Source organism: Hylobates moloch, unplaced genomic scaffold, assembly GCF_009828535.3.
Source record: "Hylobates moloch isolate HMO894 unplaced genomic scaffold, HMol_V3 SCAFFOLD_19, whole genome shotgun sequence".
In the NCBI taxonomy this organism is placed as follows: Eukaryota; Metazoa; Chordata; class Mammalia; order Primates; family Hylobatidae; genus Hylobates; species Hylobates moloch.
The window spans coordinates 42,700,485-42,724,223 of NW_026652294.1; the positions used below are offsets into that span (position 1 = coordinate 42,700,485).

A 23,739-nucleotide genomic window follows, 5' to 3' on the forward strand; every position below is an offset into this window, starting at 1 on the left:
AAAAAAAGTAACCACTGCAGTATGTTGGATACTAGGATGTAGGCTAGTATGGGACATCTATACTAGGTATGGGTCAGACTGAAGGCTTCCTGAGGAATGTGCAAAGGTTTAGACAGAAGACTGTAGAAGTCACTTTTGTTTTTTCTTTGTTTGTTTGTTTTTGAGATGGAGTCTCGCTGTTGTTGCCCAGGCTGGAGTGCAATGGCGCGATCTCGGCTCACTGCAACCTCTGCCTCCCGGGTTCAAGTGATTCTCCTGCCTCAGCCTCCTGAATGACTGGGATTACAGTCGCCCGCCATCATGCCCGGCTAATTTTTTTTGTATTTTTAGTATTTTTGTATTTTTTTTTTTTAACCATGTTGGCCAGGCTGGTCTCGAACTCCTGACCTCAGGTGATCCACCTGCCTCGGCCTCCCAAAGTGCTGGGTTTACAGGCGTGAGCCGCTGCATCCAGCTGAAAGTCACTTCTGAACAGAAGGAATAGATGCAGGACAGAGCACCACTTAAGAGCTCCAAGTAGTTCTCTGGCTGGACTGTGTGTGTTGCAGGATAAGAAATAAGACTGGAGTCTGATTTGGGCCAGACTGCAATAGGACCTTATAAAGGATTTGTATTTCATCACCAAAGCCATGGAGGACAATGAAGGGGACAGAGTGAAGGCAGTGGCTGGTCCGATTTTTATTCCAGTAAACGTGCTCCTGCAACAGTGTGGAAAGCTGTGCCTGGAGGCAAACTAGCCCAAGAGTGATGAGACCGTCAGTGCCACCGTAGTCCCCACAGGACTTCTGACTCCAGCCTCACCAAACCATCTGGCCAACCAGCCACATCATACTCCATCACACTGCAAGCCTTTGTTCATGCTGCTGCCTCTGCCTGGAATTTCCTTCCTGTTCATCTTCTGGGCAAACTCCTACTCATCCCTGGAGCCCTTGTTCAAATGTCCCCTCCTTTATGAAGCCTTTCTTGTTCCCTTTATATGTACAAAATCAATTGTTTCCTCCTCTCTGTTTCCACAGCACCTTATAAATACCTCTAAGATGGTACTTATCCTCTTACCTTAGAATAATTTGTCCACATGACTTTCTTCTCCGTCACATTATAAGATCACGGAGGACAGGAGGATCGCATCTGAATCCCCCTCACCTGACACACTCTGTTGCACTTGGTTGGTGACTCATAATTATATAACTGAATGATGAATACAGGAACAAATGAATCATGCTGCCCTTATATTTCAGACCTCACATCTTGGGGTGGATAACTCTTCCTCTGTTGACTTCAGGTCTCACTTCAGACACCAGCTGGGGTCACAAAAGAGCAGTTGGGATGCAGTTGAGTAACAGGCTGGTCCCTCTGGCTGAATTTCCTGCCTCCCCAGGTGGTCCAGCTGGAGGAGCTCCTGGCTGTGCGGCACTCTGTATTTGTGGTGGGTGGCGCTGGTACCGGCAAGTCACAGGTGCTGAGGTCCTTGCACAAGACCTATCAGATCATGAAACGGCGCCCCGTCTGGACTGACCTCAATCCCAAAGCAGTCACAAATGATGAGCTCTTTGGCATCATCAATCCAGCCACACGAGAATGGAAGGATGGTAAGAGTGGGATTCTCCCAGGAGAAAGTCTGCTAGCCTCAGAGTCCCTGTGGCGAGCTGGGATGCAGTTGGGTGAATTGCAGAAGTGAACATTGGACTGATCTGTTTGGGACCGCAGGAGATAAAAAAGCCAGTATAAAGGGAGAGACCAATTTTGGCTTGCAGGGGAACTTCAGTTTTTCAGATGTTCTCCCTCCTTGGGGACCTCTTCCAGCTGCCTTTTAGAGAGTGCATTTAAAGAGGATAAAGCAGGCTGGGCGCGGTGGCTCATGTCTGTCATCCCAACACTTTGGGAAGCAGAGGTGGGTGGATCACGAGGTCAGGAGTTCGAGACCAGCCTGGCCAATATGGTGAAACCCCGTCTCTACTAAAAATACAAAAAAAAAAAAAAAAGAAAGAAAATTAGCTGAGCATGGTGGCACACATCTGTAGTCCCAGCTGCTCAGGAGACTGAGGCAGAAGAATCGCTTGAACCTGGGAAGTGGAGTTTGCAGTGAGCCGAGATCATGCCACTGCACTCCAGCCTGGGTGACAAAGAAAGACTCCGTCTTAAATAAATAAATAAATAAGATAAAGCAACACAGGCATTCAGCTGTAGTTCACTGACTCTGGGGTACGAGCCGTGGTGTAGAGTGTTAACGCTGCCTGGCAGTAGACTTCAAGTATGTGTTGGGTAGGAAAGCCCACGGCTCATTCCCAAAGAAGTGGTGCAGTCTGGCATCCTACAAAGGGCACGACTCCCCTATTTGGTGTTGCCCCAGCAGTGATGGGGAAGCTGCATGCTACAGAACCTTGTGCCCATGCCAGGCCCCTGATGATTATCCATTCAATCTCAAGAGAGACCCTAGAGCCATATTCCTTTCTACAGTGATTCAGAGACCCCCAAGCCTGTGTTTGCTGGGTGCTGATCTCAGCCTTACCTTCAAAGAACTAAACTTCACCTATAGACATTGTAAAGGGTCGTTTGGCACTGGAAGACAGCAGAAAAGAAAGTTGAGGGGGTAAAAAAGAGGTCCCTGAGCTGATAAGGAGGACCTCTTTCTAAAACCTGTGTAGCTTCTGGAATGAGGAAATCTCAGCTCCTTCCTGATGTTTCAGTGTCTGACCGCATCCGGGTCAAGCTCTCTGGATTTCTCTAATTTAGGAGCTTTCATCTGAGGTCTAGAACACAAGGATTTAACAACCAGAGTCTAATTTTTATTTTGCTGTTAATGAGACTTAGCATCTTTCCTTCTTATTGATCTTAGTAATTTGCTCTTTTGTGATTTTATTTCCTGTTTTTCTTATCAATTTTTAAGAGGTTTTTTTTTTTTTTTTTGAGACAGAGTCTCACTCTGTCGCCCGGGCTGGAGTGCAGTGGCGTGATCTCAGCTGACTGCAAGCTCTGCCTCCCAGGTTCACGCCATTCTCCTGCCTCAGCCTCCCGAGTAGCTGGGAGTACAGGTGCCCGCCACCATGCCCAGCTAATTTTTTGTATTTTTAGTAGAGACAGGGTTTCACCGTGTCAGCCAGGATGGTCTCAATCTCCTGACCTCATGATCCTCCCGCCTCGGCCTCCCAAAGTGCTGGGATTACAGGTGTGAGCCACCACGCTGGTCTAAGAGTTTTTTAATATATCAAAGATATTAACCCCTTATCTGTCACATGCATTGCTAATGTTTCCCCAACCTATTCTTTGTCTATAGACACTTTATTCTCCCATGCTCTTTTTAACAAAGGAAATTATGCCTGTCTAGTCTTTTTAGCATCTGGGATTTATATTAGTTTATAATTCTTCAGCTGCTGATCTAGTATCATAAATTTGGTCAAAAAAGATTCTTTTTACATTAACATTTTTTATCCATCTGGAATTTATGTGGGGGCTTAGTATGAGGTAGGGTACAGAATCAACTTTATTTCCTTCCAGATGGATAATTGATTGTAACCGTACCATTTATTAAGTAAACTATCCTTTCCCTCTGAATTTAAACACCAGCTCGTCATTTATTAAATTGCATATGTATATTGAGATCTGATTCTGGTCTTTCTATTCTGTTTGACTCACCTCTTTATCTAATCCTAGACTAATGTCATTTTATTTCAGTTACAATCATTTTATAACATATTTTAATATCCAATGAGGTAAGTCCCTCCTTAGTAATCTTTTGTAATTTTATTGTCTTGTCTCAAGCACTTCTTTTTTCATACTAAATATAAGCTCAATAATATAATTCAAATATTTTAAGTCTGACTTCTAGTTAAAATTTTATTAGATTTATACATTACATTTGGGAAAATTGACAGGGAAGATATAATAATCACAAGTCTGTGTTCACTGAACAAGGTAACTTTGAAGTAAATGGAATATAGCCTTTAAAATATATTTAGGGGCCAGGCACAGTGGCTCATTCCTATAATCCCAGTGCTTTGGGAGGCCAAGATGGGAAGATCATTTGAGGCCAGGAATTTGAGACCAGCCTAGGCAACATAGTGAGACCCCATGTCTACCAAAAAAAAACAAAAAATTAGGATAACTTTAAAAGAATACAAATTAACAGGTTGTTTTAGTTTCATGTATTTATTTGTTATCTGTTTTTTATTTTCAAAATTCACTCCAGTAAACAGAAAAATAAGTACCTAAAGGAATTGGCAAGTATATCACTAAACTCAGTATAATACAAAGTTATAGAACTTTTTATCCCATAAATAGAAAGTATTCCTTTCCTGGGTGGTTCATGTAACATTTCCAAAAATTAAAAATGTAATTGGCTACAGAGAAAGCTATAATGAATTCAACGATATCAATTTACAGGTCACATTCTCTGATAATAATGGAATAGAATTAGAAACAAATAGCAAGAAAGTCACCAAAAATTATTTTACTACTTGCAAATCAAGAAATGTTCTCTTAATTCCTGTATCAAAAAGGAAATTTAATTGCAAACCTCTCTAGGATGCAATAAAAAAATACTTCATGCAAGAAAACCTATGGGCTCCATCTAAAACCTCTAAGGGAAAACTTTTTAAACTCACTTTATTATAAAAGGTAGGCTGGAAGTAAAGGAAGTTAATATTCATCATAAGAAATTATTCAAACTAAACACAAAATGACAGAAAAGGAACTGATAAAGATAAAAGCTGAAATTAGTCACTAGGAGGAACACAAACAGAATATATAAAAGATAAATAAATGTAAATATTGGTTCGCCGTAAAGACCAGTAAGATAAGTCTATTGTGAGAGTGATTAATGGGAAAAAAGAGTAAAAATACATATAATTTGGAATTAACAGACAAGACTAAAGTAGAAGAAAATATTTAATTGATGACACATACTTGAAAAACTAAAAGAAATAAATGAACCCCTAGTAAAATATAAATTAATAAAATTTCTTCATTAAGAAGTAGAAAAATTGAGTAAACTAGTGAAAAGGAAAAGTTAAAAAAGAGTAGAGCAAAAAACAGAAAATTTCAAAATTATGAAAAGATAACTCAAATTATCTTATAGAGCAAGAATAATATTGATATCAACTTTTATGTGGAGCCAAAAAAACCCAATGTTACTCATTAATATAGACACAAAAATTCTAAATAAAATATCGGTAAGTAGAATCAAACAGTATCTCAAAAATAATACCCTTTGACCAAGTAAAACCTATTTCAGGAATGTAGGGATAGAGCAATTGTTTTTAACAGTATTAACATAAAACATTAACAAACTAAAGGGGAAAATCATTTGATCACTAAAAAGATATTTAAAATGCAATTCATTCCTAATAGAAAATTCTAAGTAAAGTAGGAATAGAAGGAAACCTCTGAAATATAATAAATGCTCTGTACCTAAAGCTGAAATGAAAACAAAGTCATTCTGAATAATGATACAGTAAATTTCCATGAAAAATAAGGAACAAGTTAGGGATGCCTATTGTCAACATGGGGTTCTAGAAAACGTAATAGGACAAGAAAATGAAATAGATGGTATAAATTGGAGGAAAGAAAAATAAATTAGAGGAGAGGAGAGAAATTATTGTTTTGTTTATTATGCAACTTTATATCTAGAAAATGTATGAGACATTACTGAAAAATTACTAGAATTAACAAGAAAGTTCATTAAAGGCAACCGAACATAAAATAAATACACAAAATTTGGTAACTTTTCTCAATACTGGCAAGTCAACTAAAAATAGAAGTGCAGGAGGAGAAAATTTGTTTCACAGTAGCAATAAAAATCATGAGGTATTTAGGAACACATTTAACGAAACACATATATTTTAAAATCTGTAAAAATGTATTAGGGACATAAGACCATATGTAAATAAATGAATAGACGTACCATACTATTAACTAGGGAAGTTTAATATCATAAAAATCAATTCTGCCCAAATTAATATATAAATTTCAGGTAATGACAATTAGAATTAGATGAGCCTCTTTCCAAAGCTTGTGTTTGGCAAGATTCGCCAAGACTGCAATTATAAAGCATGAAAACTCTACCTTAAAAAGTTTAATGTAGTTTCATCATGTCATAGTTACTTGCTGAAATGATCCACTTTGTCATTTAAAAAGCTTATACTATCAAAAGTTGTTCTTGTTCTTGTTAATGTTAGGAAAAGTTAGACTAAAGCACAGGAAGAATGGACCTTGGGCACTGCCAGGTTTTTGCAAAGCAAGATATAAAACCAGGTCTGCATCCTGGCCAGCATGGTGAAACCACATCTCTACTAAAAATACAAAAAAATTAGCTGGGCGTGGTGGCACACACCTCTAGTTCCAGCTACTCAGGAGTCTGAGGCAGGAGAATCTCTTGAACCCGGGAGGCAGAGGTTGCATTGAGCTGAGATCGCACCACTGCACTCCAGCCTGGCAACAGAGCAAGCGTCCATCTAAAAGAAAGTAAAGTAAAATAAAATAAAAATAAAATCAGGTCTGATCTGCCTTTGCATGTTCCACGTACGCCCCCTTCTGTGTGTCGTAGCTAAAGGGGGAAAGCTATGTTTAAGTGAAAGAGGATTAATGAAGAAATGGAAAATAAGGTATCAGTGGTTCCTTTTAGGATTGTTCTCTTCCATCATGCGGGAGCTTGCCAACATCACCCATGATGGGCCCAAGTGGATTTTACTGGATGGCGACATAGATCCAATGTGGATTGAGTCCCTGAATACTGTCATGGATGATAACAAGGTATGAAATTGGGGGATATCCCTAGATCATGTCTAATCATCTGTGAAACCAGTCACCCAGTGTGGCAGGCATGCTTGCAAATCTAGATTCCACATGATGGCCAGCTCAGAGTAAGGAACTATCATCTGCATCTTTACTACACATCTCCACACTGATACAGTCCCAGCAGCAACTTTTGCTTACATCAGTGGTACTGCCATGGCTCACACCAGTTTTAGCATTATTATAATTTCCATCAGAGTGTTCTGCACATAGACTCTTTAGTATTTAGAGTTCAAAGCAGTCTTAAGTCATTTATTCACATCTTTTTTCTTTTTCTTTTTGTGCTTTTCTAGAATAAGGATATTGAAGATCAGAAACATTCCAAGCCTGTCAAACATCTTTCATGGTGGCAAATATTGTTCCATTGAGAGGATATTTTATTTTTTATAAACAATGAAAACTCTGTAGTCCCAGCACCCTGGGAGGCCAAGGCGGGCAGATCACATGAGGTCAGGAGTTCAAGACCAGCCTGGCCAACATGGTGAAACCCCATCTCTACAAAAAATACAAAACATTAGCTGGGCATTGTGACAGGCGCCTGTAATCCCAGTCACTTAGGAGGCTGAGGCAAGATAATTGCTCGAACCCGGGAGGCAGAGGTTGCAGTGAGCCGAGATCGTGCCATTGCACTCCAGCCTGGGCAACAAGAGCGAAACTCTGTCTCCAAAAACTAGCTGGTGGCTGTTAAGCTGGTGCTGTTTGTAAGCTTGTTCAGAGAGCATGTCCAGATTACAAGTTTTAAAATGCCTTTGACGTTTACAGGATTGTTAGAATAAAAGTATGCTCTCCTGGAGAGAATACTTGATTGTTTTATCTACTTTTATTTTAGGTTTGAGGGTACATGTGCAGTTTTGTTACGTAGGCAAACTCGTGTCACAGGGGTTTGTTGTACACATTATTTCATCACCCAGGTACTAAGTTCAGTAGCCAATAGTTGCATTTTCTGCACCTCTCCCTCGTCCTACCTTGCACCCTCAAGAGAGCTCCAGTGTCCTGTCTGTTGTTCCCTTCTTTGTGTTCACGAGTTCTCATCATTTAGCTCCCATTTATAAATGAGAACATGTAGCATTTGGTCTTCTGTTCCTGCGTTAGTTTGCTAAGGTAATGGCCTCCAGTTCCATTCATGTTCCCCCCCCCAAAAAAAAAAACATGATCTCATTCTTTTTATGGCTGCATAGTATTCCATGGTGTGTATGTACCACATTTTCTTTATCCAATCTGTCATTGATGGGCATTTAGGTTGGTTCCATGTCTTTGCCATTGTGAAGAGTGTGGCAATAAACATTTGCATGCATTTGTCTTTATAGTAGAATGATTTATATTCCTCTGGATATATGTCCAGTAATGAAATAGCTGGGTCAAACAGTATTTCTGTTTTTAGCTTTTGTGGAGGCACCATACTGCTTTCCACAATGGTTAAACTAATTTACACTCCCACCAACAGTGTATAAATGTGTTCCCTTTTCTCCACAACCTCACCAGCATCTGTTCTTTTTTTGACATTTTAATAATAGCAATTCTGACTGGTGTGAGATGGAATTTCATTGTGGTTTTGATTTGCATTTCTCTAATAATCAGTGATGTTGAGATTTTTTTCATATGCTTTTTGGCCACAAAAAGTGTCATCTTTAGAAAAGTGTCTGTTCATGTTCTTTGACCGCTTTTTAATGGTGGTGTTTGTTTTTTTCTCATAAATTTGCTTAAGTTCCTTATAGATGCTGGATATTAGACCTTTGTCAGATGCATAGTTTGCAAATATTTTTCCCATTCTTTAGGTTGTCTGTTCACTCTATTGATCATTTCTTTTGCTGTCAGAAGCTCTTTAGTTTAATTAGATTCCATTTGTCAATTTTGCATTTGTTGCAATGGCTTTTGGCATCTTTGTCATTAAATCTTTGCTCATTCTTGAAGATGGTATTGCCTATGTTGTCTTCCAGGGCTTTTATAGTTTTGGATTTTACATTTAAGTTTTTAATCCTCTTGAGTTAATCTTTGTATATCATGTAAAGAAGGGGGCCAGTTTCAGTCTTCCGCATATGGCTAGCCAGTTATCGCAGCACCATGTATTAAATAGGCTTCCCCAATTGCTTGTTTTTGTCAGCTTTGTTGAAGATCAGATGGTCATAGGTGTGCAGCCTTATTTCTGGGCTCTCTATTCTATTCCATTGATCTGTGTGTCTGTTTTTGTACCAGTACCATGCTGTTTTGGTTACTGTAGCCCTGTAGTATAGTTTGAAGTCAGGTAACATGATGCCTCCAGTTTTTTTTTTTTTTTTGCTTATGATTGCCTTAGCTATTCTGGCTCTTTTTTTGGTTCCATATGAATTTTAAAATAGTTTTTTCTAGTTCTATGAAGAATGTCATTGGTAATTTAGTAGGAATGGCATTGAATCCATAAATTGTTTTGGGAAATATGGTCATTTTAATGAGTTTGATTCTTCCTATCCATGAACATGGGATATTTTTCCATTTGTTTGTGTAATCTCTGATTTATTTAAGCAAGGTTTTGTAATTCTTTTTGTAGGAATCTTTCATGAGGTACTACTATAAAAGGAACAGTATTAATATGAAATGTAAGTTCTTTTCTTTTAAGAGTTCCATTGTTCCAATATAGTCTAGTTCATTCAAATCATCAACATCAACTTAAACCATTTAAATAACTTTTTTTGTCTGATTCAACGCGCACACACACACACACACACACACACACAGGGGTGGTGGTGGTGGAGAGTGCATAGGAAGAAAGAGAGAGGATTACTGTAGAAAATTTAGAAAACACTAATCATCACAAAGAAGGAATGTATTCATTTTCACGCTGCTGATAAAGACATACCAGAGACTGGGTAATTTATAAAGAAAGGGAGGTTTAATGGACTCACAGTTCCGTGTAAATGAGGAGGCCTTACAATCATGGCAGAAGGTGAAAGGCGCATCTTACATGGCAGCAGACAAGACAGAATGAGAGCCAAGTGAAAAGGATTTCCCCTTATAAAACCATCACATCTACTGGTGTGGTGGCTCACGCCTGTGAGCACTTTGGGAAGCCCAGGTGGGCGGATCATGAGGTCAGGAGATCAAGACCATTCTGGCTAACACAGTGAAACCCCGTCTCTACTAAAAATACAAAAAATTAGCCAGGCATGATGGCAGGCGCCTGTAGTTTCAGTTACTCGGGAGGCTGAGGCAGGAGAATGGCATGAACCCAGGAGGCAGATCTTGCAGTGAGCCAAGATCGTGCCACCATACTCCAGCCTGGGTGACAGAGCAAGACTCTGTCAAAAAAAAAAAAAAAAAAAAAAAAAACCATCAGATCTTGTGAGACTCACTCACAACCATAAGAACTGTATGGGGGAAACCACTCCCATGATTCAGTTATCTCCCACCGGGTCCCTCCCACAACACGTGGGAATTATGGGAGCTACAATTCAAGATGAGAATTGGGTGGGGACAGAGCCAAACCATATGAAGGAAATAATTATCCATAATCCCAACCAAACCAATAATAATCAGCAAATCCCCACAGGCTGGCAAGGCACCTCCCTCCTTCCTCACTGGCATGCCCTTCCCTGTTGTCTCCAGGTGCTGACATTGGCCAGCAATGAGCGGATTCCTCTGAACCCCACCATGAAGCTCCTCTTTGAGATCAGCCACCTGCGCACAGCCACTCCAGCAACTGTCTCTAGAGCAGGTACGGCTCAAGAAGGGAAGAACCACAAAGCTACTCCACATAGGGAGGTGCCTCTCGCTTCACACGTAGTTTTGCTGGCTCAGAAGGAATCTCCACATGGGAGCCAGAAGCCTCACATGTGTTTTTGTGAATTTGGAAATGTGGTAATAAGAAGGGAAATAGCTTTTGAGCTGCACAACTATCCTCTGCACAGAAGTGTCCAACTTAGGCTACTTTTAGGCCAGTTCTAGCCTCCACGTCAATGGAGATGACCAAATATCACTGTTTCTCACTAACTCCTGGTGCAAAATTGCAACTCTGTCTCTTAAGTTTCCTCTGTCTCCACTGAACAAATTTGTTAACAGAGACTGGAAGATTTTTTTTAAAAATTGTGTGGCAAAATCAAACTTAAAGAAGCAGGGAGTAGAATGTCAGTTGCCAAAGGTGAGGGTTGGGGGAAGGGGCAGATGTTGGTCAATGGGTACAAAATTTCACTTCTGCAGGATGAGTAAGTTCTAGAGACCTGCTATACAACACAGTGCCTATAGTTAGCAATACTGTAGGGTGCACTTAAAAAAATTGTTGGGGCGGGCTCGGTGGCTCACACCTATCATCCCAGAACTTTAGGAGGCTGGGTTCGGCAGACAGCTTGAGCCCAGGAGATTGAGACCAGCCTAGGCAACATACCAAAACCCCATTACTACAAAAAAAGATACAAAAAATTGTTAAGAGGATAGATCTCGTGTTAAGTGTTCTTAACACACACACACACACAAACACACACTTTTGGAGGTGATGGATGTTTATTACCTTGATTGCAATAATGGTTTCACTGGTGTATGCATATGTCCAAATTCACCAAATAGTATACATTAAATATGTACAGCTTTTTATATATCAATTATACTCCAATAAAGCTGTTAAAAATAATAATAAAATAAAAGGAAATAAATAGTAAAAATAAAATAAATAATTTAAAAAGAGGTCTTGTTTGGCCTCTACCATAATATTACGTTCGCTTTCAAGAACCTCTGCTAAAATTGGTGCACACAGGCCAGCAGAGTTGTCTGTCCCATCCTAGGGATGCTCTAACAAGACTAACGAATTTCCACAAACTTGGGGCTTTTAAAGCAACAGAAATGTATTTTCTCACATTTCTGGAAGTCGGACATCCAAAATCAAGGTCAGCAGGGCTATGCTTCCTCTGAAGGCTTTAGGGGAGAATGTTTTCTTGCATCTCCCAGCTTGGGTGTTCCTTGGCTTGTGGGTCCATAATGCCAGTCTCTGGCTTCTTCCTGTGGCCTTCTCTTCTGTGTGTGTCTCTCCCCTCTGTCTCTTATTAGGACACTTATAAATGTTCCACCCAGATAACCCAGGATAGTCTCACCTCAGCATCTTTAACTTAATTGCATCTGCAAAGACTCTTTTTCTTTTTTCTTTTCTTTTCTTTTTTTTTTTTTTTTTTTTGAGACAGAGTCTCACTCTGTTGCCCAGGCTGGAGTACAGTGACACGATCTTGGCTCACTGCAACCTCTGCCTCCCGGGTTCAAGCCATTCTTCTGCCTCAGCCTCCCGAATAGCTGGGATTACAGGCATGTGTCACCATGCCCAGTTAATTTTTGTATTTTTAGTAGAAACGGGGTTTCACCATACTGGCCAGATTGATCTTGAACTCCTGACCTCAGGTGATCTGTCCGCCTCAGCCTCCCAAAGTGCTGGGATTACAGGGGTGAGCCACTGTGCCCAGCCTGCAAAGACCCTTTTTCTAAATAAGATCACATTGGCAGGTTCCAGGGGTCAGGACATGGCCTTGACTTTTGGGGGACCACCAATCAACCCACTACATACCCCCACATTCCCATGACAAGTATTGCTAATCTGTCACAGCCTTCTTTCCTCCTGAGCCTGAACTTGGCCTTGGGATTCTCAAAGCTGCTCCCCATCCATCTATCACTAGTCCGTTGGAGTTGGTCCTCAATAGCAAACCCATTTACCCTCTCACGTCTCAGCCAAATCTCCTTTTCTTTTCAGTCCAGTCTTCTGTACATTTTCCAAAAAGAGAGAAAATAACTCCCTGGGGTAAAAAAATATAATGATGTATATGGAATATTCACTAAACTGTATTCTCTGTGCTCACAGGGATCTTGTACATCAACCCGGCAGACTTGGGATGGAACCCTCCAGTGAGCAGCTGGATTGACAAGAGGGAAATCCAGACAGAGAGAGCCAACCTAACCATTTTGTTTGACAAGTATATTCCAACCTGCTTAGACACACTCAGAACAAGGTAGGCCAAGAAATAAGAAAGATAGAGAGTTAAGGAAGCAATAAAAAGCCCATGGGTTCATACCTGGTGTCCTGCTGATGTTCTGTCCTGCCCCAAAGTCAGATGTTTCCAGAGCAGTCCCCTCCAGGCATGGCAGATGGCAGAGGGGACACACATTAGGATGGCCGTGGGATGCCTGTTGTCAGCTCAGGCATGAAGTGAGGTGAGTGAAGAGGAGGAAGATTGAAAGTCCCTTTCGTGAGTGCCACGTGGGTATATCTGAAGGAGGCTGCGGGTTGTAGTATCAGATTACAATCCAGAGACTCAGATCCTTCTGTGTACAGGGCAAGCAGCTCTGCATTTGTAATAAGTAATCCACAGGCCAGATCAACAGACCTAGGGGTGAAAACGGTACTTATTGGTGACCTGTGGGGCCCACTCCCTGTCCCTGGCTGTGTGTGTTCACGGCCCAGATAATGTGGGTATAATGTACCATCTGACAGTCCCGCCCTGCTGGATATTGTGAGTTTACTTTTCCTCTTATCGGTTTGTAAAAGTAAGAGCAACAAGCCCTGACCACTTATCACTAAGCAAGAGGTTAATCACTCTTGACCAAGAGGATACTTATTACAGCGGGAATACTGTCTGTGTCAGCACAGGGAGCTGCCCATGTTTGGAAGCTGCTTTTGTTTTACACTCTTTTTATGGTTGTTTTTGCCATTTGATGCATCATTCTGTGAATCTGACACCCATCCCCATAGTAGAGGCAAGAATGGGCCCCTGAGGCTGGTGCTGTGAATGAAGATGCCACAATCTAGGGTCAGGATTATGTTTCCCGGAAACTAAAGTCCATCATTGAAGTTGATCCCTGCCTCTTTCTTCCTTGGCTTGTCAAGCATGGGATATGATTGTGCCTCCAATGGTTTGCAAGCATGGAGGCCAAGGGGAAGGGAGCACTTCAGACTGCAGGAAACAACACTGCAAGAGGGCGCCAGGGGCTCTCATTCCACATGCCCCGCCCCACACCCCAAAAAATCCACTCACATTCAAAGTGAATTTTGTATACCTAAAAATTGAGTTGCAGTCAAGTAGGTGACATTGTGGTCTATTTTCGTTGTTTAATGAAACATTACCTTTGATTTCATAGTTTTTCTATTTCAGGGTCAATAATTATTATTCCAACTCAACATTTGTATAAGCCTTTGAAAAGCTTTCAGTCCATGGATGGCCCATGGGCTCTGTGGCCTTGGGATGTAATGGGCTAAAGCAGCCCGTGTAGCTAACAAAGTCTGGAAGTGGGAAACAGTAGACAGTAGTTAATATCACAGATGGACTAGGGCAGCCAAGAGTTAGATAAACCAGAGAAGGGTAAGGTTTTAGGAAAATAGTCTATCCCTGTTCTTTTTTTTTTTTTTTTGAGTTTTAAAATGTTTTTTAAAGTTTTATTTGTATAGATTTAGGGATAGAAGTGCAGTTGTGTTACAGGGATATATGGCGTAGTGGTGAAGTCTGGCCCTTTAGTGTACCCACCACCTGAATAGCATACATTGTATCCAATGGGGTATTTCAACTCTCACCCCCCTGCCACCCTCCCACCTTTTGGAGTCTCTGGTGTTTATTATTTCACACTACATTTCCATATATACCTACTGTTTAGCTCCCACTTATAAGTGAGAACATGCAGTTTTTGACTATCCGTTTCGCAGTCATTTCACTAAGGATAACGGACTCCAGTTCCATCCATGTTGCTGCAAAAGACATGATTTCATTCTTTTTTTATGACTTTAGCATTCCATGTGATATACATAGATATATATACACACCACTTTTTTTTTTTTTTTTTGAGTCATTTTCTTGCTCTGTCACCCAGGCTGGAGTGCAGTGATGCGATCTTGGCTCACTGCAACCTCCACCTCCTGGATTCAAGTGATTCTTCTGCCTCAGCCTTCTGAGTAGCTGGGATTACAAGTGTGCATTACCATGCCCAGCTAATTTTTTTTTTTTTTTTTGTCAGAGTCTCGCTCTGTAGCCCACGCTGGAGTGCAGTGGCGTGGGCTACACTGCAACCTCCGCCTCCTGGGTTCAAGCGATTCTCCTGCCTCAGCCTGCCAAGTAGCTGGGACTACAGGCACGTGCCACCACGCCCAGCTAATTTTTTGTATTTTTAGTAGAGATGGGGTTTCACCATGTTGGCCAGGATGGTCTTGATCTCTTGACCTCATGAGCTGGCTGCCTCGGCCTCCCAAAGTGCTGGGATTACAGGTGTGAGTCACCTCACCCAGCCTAATTTTTGTGTTTTTAGTAGAGACGGGGTTTCACCATGTTGGCTAGGCTGGTCTCAAACTCCTGACCTCAGGTGATCCACCTGCCTCAGTGTCCCAAAGTGCTGAAATTATAGGTATAAGTCACTGCACCCGGCCTACGCCACCTTTTAAATTCAATCATCCATTGATGGAAACTCAGGTTGATTCCATGACTTCACTATTGTGAATAGTGCTGCAATAAACATACGAGTGCAGGTATCTTTTTGATAAAATAATTTCTTTTCCTTTGCATCCCCGTTCTTTAGGATTTTCCTGAGACACTTGTCCCATATATCCTTTAACTAAAAGACTGCTATTTCTCACTCTGGGCATTTAGAACAAGAGACGGCAAACTCATGTGTCTTTGTGTGTGCATGTGTGCTGGTGCGTGCACAAGCCTTTGAAACAGCTTTGAATATTCTGACTGTATTAAGTCTATCCAGAGGCAACTCTCCCCAGAACTCTCAATTATGGGTGCTTACACTGGGTGTAATGTCTTTTTTTTTTTTTTGAGACGGAGTCTCACTCTGTAGCCCAGGCTGGAGTGCAGTGGCGCGATCTCGGCTCACTGCAACCTCTGCCTCCCGGGTTCAAGAGATTCTCCTGCCTCAGCCTCCCGAGTAGCTGGCACTACAGGCACGTGCCACCACGCCTAGCTATTTTTTTGTATTTTTAGTAGAGACAGGGTTTCACCATATTGGCCAGGATGATCTCTATCTCTTGACCTCCTGATCCGCCTGCCTTGGCCTCCCAAAATGCTGGGATTACAGGCATAAGCCACCGCACCCGGCCAATGTCTTTGCATTCTCACAGCTATCCTGCCAGTGAGGGAGCTGTGGCTTATTCTATTTTATACAGTCACAGTGTTGTAATGCCAGCTTCATGTGGCCCTGTCACTACAAAGCCGTGTCATGTCAACAGATAATAATTTTTTATTAAATAAGCAGGCCCATAAGGGGCAATTATAAAGCAGCTTTATTTTATTTCCTACTGTTCCTTTAAAACCATTATATGTTACTAGTTCTTCTCCTGCCTCTGCATGAGATCTAGGTCAGGGTCTGTGACTTTTCTGTAATAAAAAGGCATCTGATCACTTCTAGTCACACAGTCATACATACATGTGTGTTAGTCCAGTGAAAATATAAAGAAACAAACTCCATTCATAATGGAGGCTTCTGCCCCACCCGCCTCAGCTCAGGATTGCAGTGAGAAAGGGGCGTGTTTTTGACTTCTCTCCTTTCTCTGCCAGTGACCTACACCCTGGCTATGACTTCTGACCCATTGGTGTAAAAGGGGAGTGGAGAGAAGAGGGGAAATCCGACTTCTCTTTGATAGTTTTTGGGAGCTCCTTGGCTCCTTCTCATCAGTGGAAATCTTTCATCTGTTATTCTGGAAGAAAGTAACCGCTTCTCTAGCCAGTCAGGTCCCGCTCCTACCCAAACCCCATCTGCCTCACCTTATCCCTTAGCCAAGCACTCAGAAAACCCCTGCCGCACACAGCCCACACCTGGATTCCAGGAGACGCTTGCCCCTTCTCTGCTTTGACAAACTGGAGCACAGGCTGCCCCCGCAAGGTACCTCCCCACTCTCCACTGGGAGATCAGCAAGTCTCGGGGGTTTTCCAGGCAACGGCCCTTCACCAACTGGGAGTAACCCTACTGAAGCCCCTTTCCCTGGCTATTAGGGGAAAGCAGCTGCCTTCCCTGTGCAGGAGGGGACACTCATTGCCTACCCAGAGCTCTCTCTAGTATTCTGATTGCTAATTTCCAGGCCTTCCAGCATCTCCCACTTTGTCCTCTGTACTCTTGAAAGGGTGAGAAGCCAGGATTGCAAAACCCTCTGTGAGTGCCACCTAAGTTGTCTGGAATCTTTGTTTGGAATGGAAGGGCAGTTGGCACCTATCCTCTTGGTGGCATATCCAGCACTGGGCCCAAGAGAGTTGTGTTATATCCGTCTATTACAAATACACATCAAATAAATGAGGGAACACCCATCGAGGAGCCAGTCTTCTCGTCACTCATGGAAGTAATACCTAGATTACTAGACTCTAAAACCGTCATAGCGTTTGTTGTAAGAATTGCAATTAGATTCAAAACCAGCACAAACGCTAAAAAGCGAATGGCGTGCTGTGCAACTCTCAGGTTCAGTGCTGGGAACTGACTGTTAAGGTGTCCGTTGACGGTGCTATATTTGTTATGAAAATGGACTCTGCCTGCATGCTGCCTATGAACACTTCATCCTGTGGGAGGGGGCGATGTGGGCTGAGTGTGTGGGTACGTGGTGTACTCTGCATATACATGTGGTGTGATGAGGGTACCCATGGAAAGAAAAGCATGTATGTGTGAGCTTGTGCATGCTCCTGCTGCACGGGGCATAGGATGTCTTTTGCGCATCTCTTGATATCTGCCTTTCAATTGGCCTCTAAAGCCAAGATTAAAAGTGCAAACACCAGGCCAGGGCAGAGTTACAGAGGTGTATTTTCGGTTGAAGAACTCCATTCAGTTCATCATGATTGTATAAAATAACCATCTGTCCTGGTCCACTCTACTTCCCAGATAAGATCCTGGCCCCAGAAAAAATGTTTTTGGTGATTTCAGTGGAAGGAAACCTCTGAGGTGAAGAGGTAAAAGGGCAAGCCTCAGAGTTGCACCCAAATTGCATCTTTAGGTGCTTTTTTTTTTTTTGAGAGGGAGTCTCGCTCTGTCACCCAGGCTGGAATTCAGTGGCCCGATCTCAGCTCACTGCAAGCTCCGTCTCCCGGGTTCACGCCATTCTTCTGCCTCAGCCTCCCGAGTAGCTGGGACTACAGGCACCCGCCACCACACCTGGCTAATTTTTTATATTTTTAGTAGAGACGGGGTTTCACCGTGTTAGCCAGGATGGTCTCGATCTCCTGACCTCATGATCCTCCCTGCTCGGCCTCCCAAAGTGCTGGGATTACAGTTTAGGTGCTTTTTGACAATTGCAGAAAGTGTGAAATGAGCGAAAAAGTGACTTGTTGCAGCCACCTGTGTTCCCCAGGGACTGAGAGCGGATCAACAGAAAGAGAAGTGTGGAGGGGGAGGGTGTCAGAGGAAAGGAGATGAGAAAGTCCTCAGGAGGGCTCTGGGTTCTTACTTCCTTACAAAGGAAGCTGGCACAAGAACAGCTGATGAGAATAAAGGCTTAAGTGGCGCTCTGGTCATCTGTCATCCCAAAGAACTTGACAGACCGTGAGTCCACTGAAACCAAGTGGTTCCATCGCTGTCCAACAGCACCACCAGAATGGAATATCCTCTGTGTTTCAGATCCCCTTGGGTCTCTCTTTGCAGGTTTAAGAAGATCATTCCCATCCCAGAGCAGAGCATGATTCAGATGGTGTGTCACCTTCTGGAATGTCTCCTGACCACGGAGGACATCCCTGCAGACTGCCCTAAAGAAATTTATGAGCATTATTTTGTGTTTGCTGCCATCTGGGCTTTCGGCGGAGCAATGGTCCAAGATCAGGTAAGGAGATATGTTGAGTTCAACGACCACATTGAAGTCTGTAGCGGCAAAAACTGATCCTTTAGCAAAGATTTGGTAGACAGGACAGCTAAATGTTAGAATGGACTTGAAAGCTGCAAACTATTTAGTCATCTACCTATTACTTTGCTAAAGACATCAGTCCTCCTAGCAAGACCTCACAGGGTGAGATACATGAGGTCGTGGTGTGTTCGGAGATTTTCCTTTTTGAGCTACTGAACGTATCTTTGATTTCTTGGGAATTTATACAGTGTCTGAGTTTGAACAACTGCTGGTATATATGCACTACTTTGCCGGGTTGTGTGTTTGTAGAGAAAGGGGTAGAAGGAGGCTGTGCTCTGGAAGCTTGAGTGGAAGGAAAACCTTCAGTTTTCTTAAAAACCTCTAGAACAAGGGTGTACCACTCCCTACCAGGCCAGAGTTAACCATCATATCTCCATACCCGCGAAACTCAAAGCTGTCCAGAGAAGGTTGGACCAAAGTCTAATTAGCATCTAGGACTGGAAAACCAAAGTGGAATTTATCTCATAGTGTTGACTGCTGTAGTCTCATGTTGATTGGAAGAAGGGATATGTGGCTTGGAATATCCTTGCATCCTATCCCCCAACCCTTCTTGTATTCCCAGCCTTTTTCTTTACTTATTTTTCTCCAAATAAAAGAGTTTGTCTGGAAAGAAAAATATTCAATATTATGCAAACCAGTCTCTTAACTGACTCTAGCTATTAGGCATTATTGTATGGCAGTTAAGAACATGGACTCTGTTAGCAAATTTTAAGTATACAATACAGTATTGTTACTATAGGAACTTTCTTGTACAGAAGATTTATTCATCTTGGACTTAATCATTTTTATAACCAAAACTTTGTACCCTTTGACCTATACCTTCCATTGCTCCCTCCCCCAGCCACTGGCAACCTCAATTCCTCTCTCTGCTTCTGTGAATTGACCATTTTAGCTGCATCATGTAAGTGGTATCATGTCAGATTTGTTCTTCTGTGCCTGGCTTATTTCACCTTGCATAACAATCTCCAGGTTCATCATGTTGTCACAAATGGAAAGATTTCCTTTTTCTTAAAAAAAAAAATTGCTAAGAGGGAAGATAAATCTTACATCAAATGTTCTTAGCACAAAACAACAATAACAATAACAACAATGCTAAATAAGAGCATGGAAGGGAACTTTGAAGGTGATATGTAGGTTTATGCATAGATTGTGGTGATGATTTCACAAGTGTATACTTTTTTCTAAACTCATCACATCGTGTGCGTTAAATATGTACAGCTTTTTGTGTATCAATCATACCACAATAAAGTGATTTTTTAAAATAGCTGAGAAAAGGAAAAAATAAATAAGAACATGAACTGTGAATTTGAATTGTAGCTCTGCCACTATTATCTGGGGAACCTTAGGAAAGTAACTTAACCTCTCTCTACCTTACTCTCCCCATGTGCACAAAGGATGATGATAGGGGTACCCAGCTCCTAGGAGGGTGGCGAGGACTAAGTGAATGCATACTGTTCTAATCACTCAGCATGAATACATGCAAGGTACTTAGCACAACCCATGGGTGCTTATTATTAATATTCTTCTAGTAAAAATATTCAGTTCTATAACAAGTATCTGGTGCCTCTCTTGCAACAGGGGATCAGACCAAGCTGTAATTGTTGGAAAGGTAGCATTTACTCTTTTCAGTCTGGATTGATTGTGAGCCTCTTTCAAAGGAAGGTAGAAAGTTTCAGCCTCCCAAGGCAAAACCATGTTTTAGAAATCCAAAATGAAAGTGAACTTGGACAAAAAAGAATTCGCAATTAACTTCTTTTTCATTTTCAAGGGCCCTGACTGTTAACATCCGTCCTACCAACCATCACTCCCTGATGTGTTCTTTGGTGCTCAAAATTCAGAAAGCAGCTCTCTCAGGCTCTCAGGAAGTGTGCCTTTCTCTACTGCCCTCCCCAGAGCCGGATGCCCTGGAGGCGGAAAGGGAAATCTCCAAGGACAGGAGGATACATGAACCAGGAGTTTGACATCTGAGAATTTTCTGCTGTCTGTTCTGTAGTCTTTGGAGCTTCTCTGCGGACTACTCCTTTGACAGCTCTACATTTCCCCTTTGAGGCAAGGAGGCAAAGATTTCAGCAGGATGGATGAGACCTGGCTGAACTGCACAGAGATCCCGAATGCATAGGTTTAATTGCTCCCGGTCAAATGCAGTCTCTGACCTGTGGGCTGGGAAAATGTCAGACAGAGACTGCTGGGCTACTCTCTCATATTGGTGCTGCACAGGCAGTGGGGTATCAGGATGAAAATATGTGATCAATTTTTCTAACTCTGGGTATAAAAATTTAAATCCCCTCAAGCCTTTTAAAAGCCCCGGAGAAAGCATCCCTCCAGGCGTCCTGGGCACTGGAGCACTTGAAGCAATTGACAGCCCTGCCAGCAACCTGGGAAGAGGACAAGGGAGAAAGCTTTTAGCAGCAGGGCACATCCCAGACCCCTACACAGCCTGCATTAAAAGCTAAACACCAAAAATAGTGCTGTAAATAGGAAGGTAGGAGTTTGGCCAAAATATTCACATCAGGAACAGCAATGGTGCTTACATTGAAAAAAACTGTCATAAAAGCAAAGCAGAAATACAAAATGGAGGCTATACCTGAGTAGAAGTTCCCATTTAAAAAAAAAGAAAAAGTCCTGGCTGAATACTTTGCATCCCTTAGAGAGAACAATCTCTCGGAAACATAAGGTAGAGAAAACACCGAATTGTGAGACTGACAACCTGGGTTCAACTCCCAATTCTGTCTTTTCATAAAACCTCCACTTTATAAAATGGGAATAATTTAAAGTAACCAGGATAACTTATAGCACTGTGAAAATGAAGTGAAGTAACACTGGGTTCCCAGCTCTACCACAATATGCCCGTAAAGTCCTCATGTCCTCCAGGTTAAAGGGCAGAGGAAAACAGTGAACTGTCAGAGCCCAAGGGAGATGGGGATTTCAGAAGGGACCATGCTGAAGAGATACCACGGAGTGGAATTAAGAAAGGATCACTGGGCTGGGCGCGGTGGCTCACGCCTGTAATCCCAGCACTTTGGGAGGCCAAAGTGGGTGGATCACGAGGTCCGTAGTTCAAGACCAGCCTGGACAATATGGTGAAACCCCGTCTCTACTAAAAATACAAAAAATTAGCCGGGCATGGGCATGGTGGCGGATGCCTGTAATCCCAGCTACTCAGGAGGCTGAGGCAGAGAACCGCTTGAACCCGGGAGGCAGAGGCTGCCGTGAGCCGAGATCACACCACTGCCCTCCAGCCTGGGCGACAGAGCGAGGCTCTGTCTCAAAAAATAAATAAATAAAAATAAAAAAATAATAAATAAGAAAAGAAAAAGAAAGGACCACTGGACTGGCCCAGCAGAGGTCACCTTGACTTTACAGTGTCCAATTCTAGTACCAGGTGCGGTCAAGCACCAGCTTACAGGAAGGTGAGACGACGTCGGGGTGGCCCGGCCAAGGGCTTAGCTGAGAAATTGCCAAGCATCTCAAGGCAGCATCAGGGTTGAGGAAAGGAGAAGACCCACACTTCCTTCCTTCTAGAGGTGGCCTTCACCTCAGAGTTTCCATAGAAACCTCAAATTTGGTTTTCGTAGAAAGTTGAAGGTCTTGAAGCGTATTATCTAGGAGTTAAGAATGGGGGTTTCCTCTAGGCTTCTGGTTCCAGAGAACAATATTGGGAAGTTATAACGTCCCCTTGATCTAAATTCAAATCAGAATGAGAACATCAAACAAATCTTTTCTTATCTTACCACCCATTTCCACTCTCATTTTAAAGCAAAAAAAAAATCAATCCTATTTACTTAACAGCAAAATGAGGAGTGCCCTTTTTTCGGGGTCCATAGTTGTTACCATGTGCCCAGCTCCCTGGTCTGTTCAGCCTTTAAACTCTGTCTTTGTCCTGCCCTCCATGAATATTTCCTAAAATGTCCAATATGGGACTTTTTTTTCTTTTAGGATTTTTCTTAGTTCATTGTGTTTAGAGAGTGGGTTTGCCCTCCCAAAGAGTTGCCAGTAGCAATGGGTATGATTTGGGTCTGAGTGTGTGTGTGTGTGTGTGTTGTGTGTGTGTGTGTGTGTGTGTTTGCTTGGACACAATAAGATAGTTTGAGTACACTGGGTGTACAGCCCCATGCGTAAGGGGCCTATTGTCTAATAGGTATGCATGCAAATTATATGCCTCTACGTATTCCTTCTGTCAGAAAAACCAGTGCAGCTCTGTCTCCCCCACTGCTCCTAGATTCTAGGATTTTAGCTCTTGCAAGAACCTTGGAAATCTTTCCAGAAACCTCATTTTGCAGATGAGGAGATTGAGGCATAGAAAGAAGGATTTGCCTGTGGTTACCTAGCTGACACCCATACCCCTTCTGAGGCTCTTCTCACTGCAGCGCTCTGTGCCCCAGGTGTCAAGAGTCACCATTCCACTCCAACCTTAGACTGCCATCCTGGGAACTGCAGAGAATCTCAGGCACCGAAGAATGGGACCAATCTATCTCTTCAGGAGTTCTTGATTCTCCCCCGTGTTCTTCCACCTCCCTCCCTCAACCCTCTCCACCATTCAGTGGCTGTAAGACAGGGCAGGACCAGGCTGGCTCAGCCGCATGGTCAAGCAGGGATGCCTGTGCGTGCCCCCTGCATAGTCAGGCCTGGTCAGGGTTGACCCTCAGGGCGGCGCTGCCTTCCTGGAGGAGCTGGTCTGACAGGCCCACACAGCGGGGAGCACACTGTCCTGCCCTGAGCTTCTATCTGACCCCATGGCCTCCTGTGTGGGCTTCTTGAGTCCTGGAGGACCTTTTCCCCTGACTGTCTTTGTTTTTGCAGCTTGTGGACTACCGGGCAGAGTTCAGCAAATGGTGGCTGACTGAGTTCAAAACAGTCAAGTTTCCTTCCCAAGGAACCATCTTTGACTATTACATCGACCCAGAGACCAAGAAATTCGAGCCTTGGTCCAAGCTCATCCCCCAATTCGAATTTGACCCTGAGATGCCCTTGCAGGTGAGTGCAGCTGAGCAGCCCAGGATGTGTGTGCAGTTGCCCTGAAGGATCTGCAGTGGCTCCAGTAGCAGCCCCGCATGGGTATCTGAGCATCTGTCCTTGCTGGGAACTAGTCATCCCCAGCTCCATGACTTTGCAGAGGAGATGACAGGTGTAATGAAGTCACAGATTCT

At 42.8% G+C, this 23,739-nt stretch overlaps 1 protein-coding gene across 1 annotated transcript in view; it reads left to right on the forward strand.

Annotated features, from left to right (window-relative positions):
- Positions 1 to 23,739, forward strand: part of DNAH9 (dynein axonemal heavy chain 9) — a 370,372-nt gene that overhangs the window by 144,193 nt on the left and 202,440 nt on the right. Inside the window, exons 32-37 of the mRNA XM_032140114.2 lie at positions 1,379 to 1,589; positions 6,620 to 6,747; positions 10,369 to 10,477; positions 12,596 to 12,743; positions 18,337 to 18,511; positions 23,393 to 23,566. Of these exons, the coding sequence (XP_031996005.1) occupies positions 1,379 to 1,589; positions 6,620 to 6,747; positions 10,369 to 10,477; positions 12,596 to 12,743; positions 18,337 to 18,511; positions 23,393 to 23,566 (945 nt within the window). The remainder of the gene's footprint in view (positions 1 to 1,378; positions 1,590 to 6,619; positions 6,748 to 10,368; positions 10,478 to 12,595; positions 12,744 to 18,336; positions 18,512 to 23,392; positions 23,567 to 23,739) is intronic.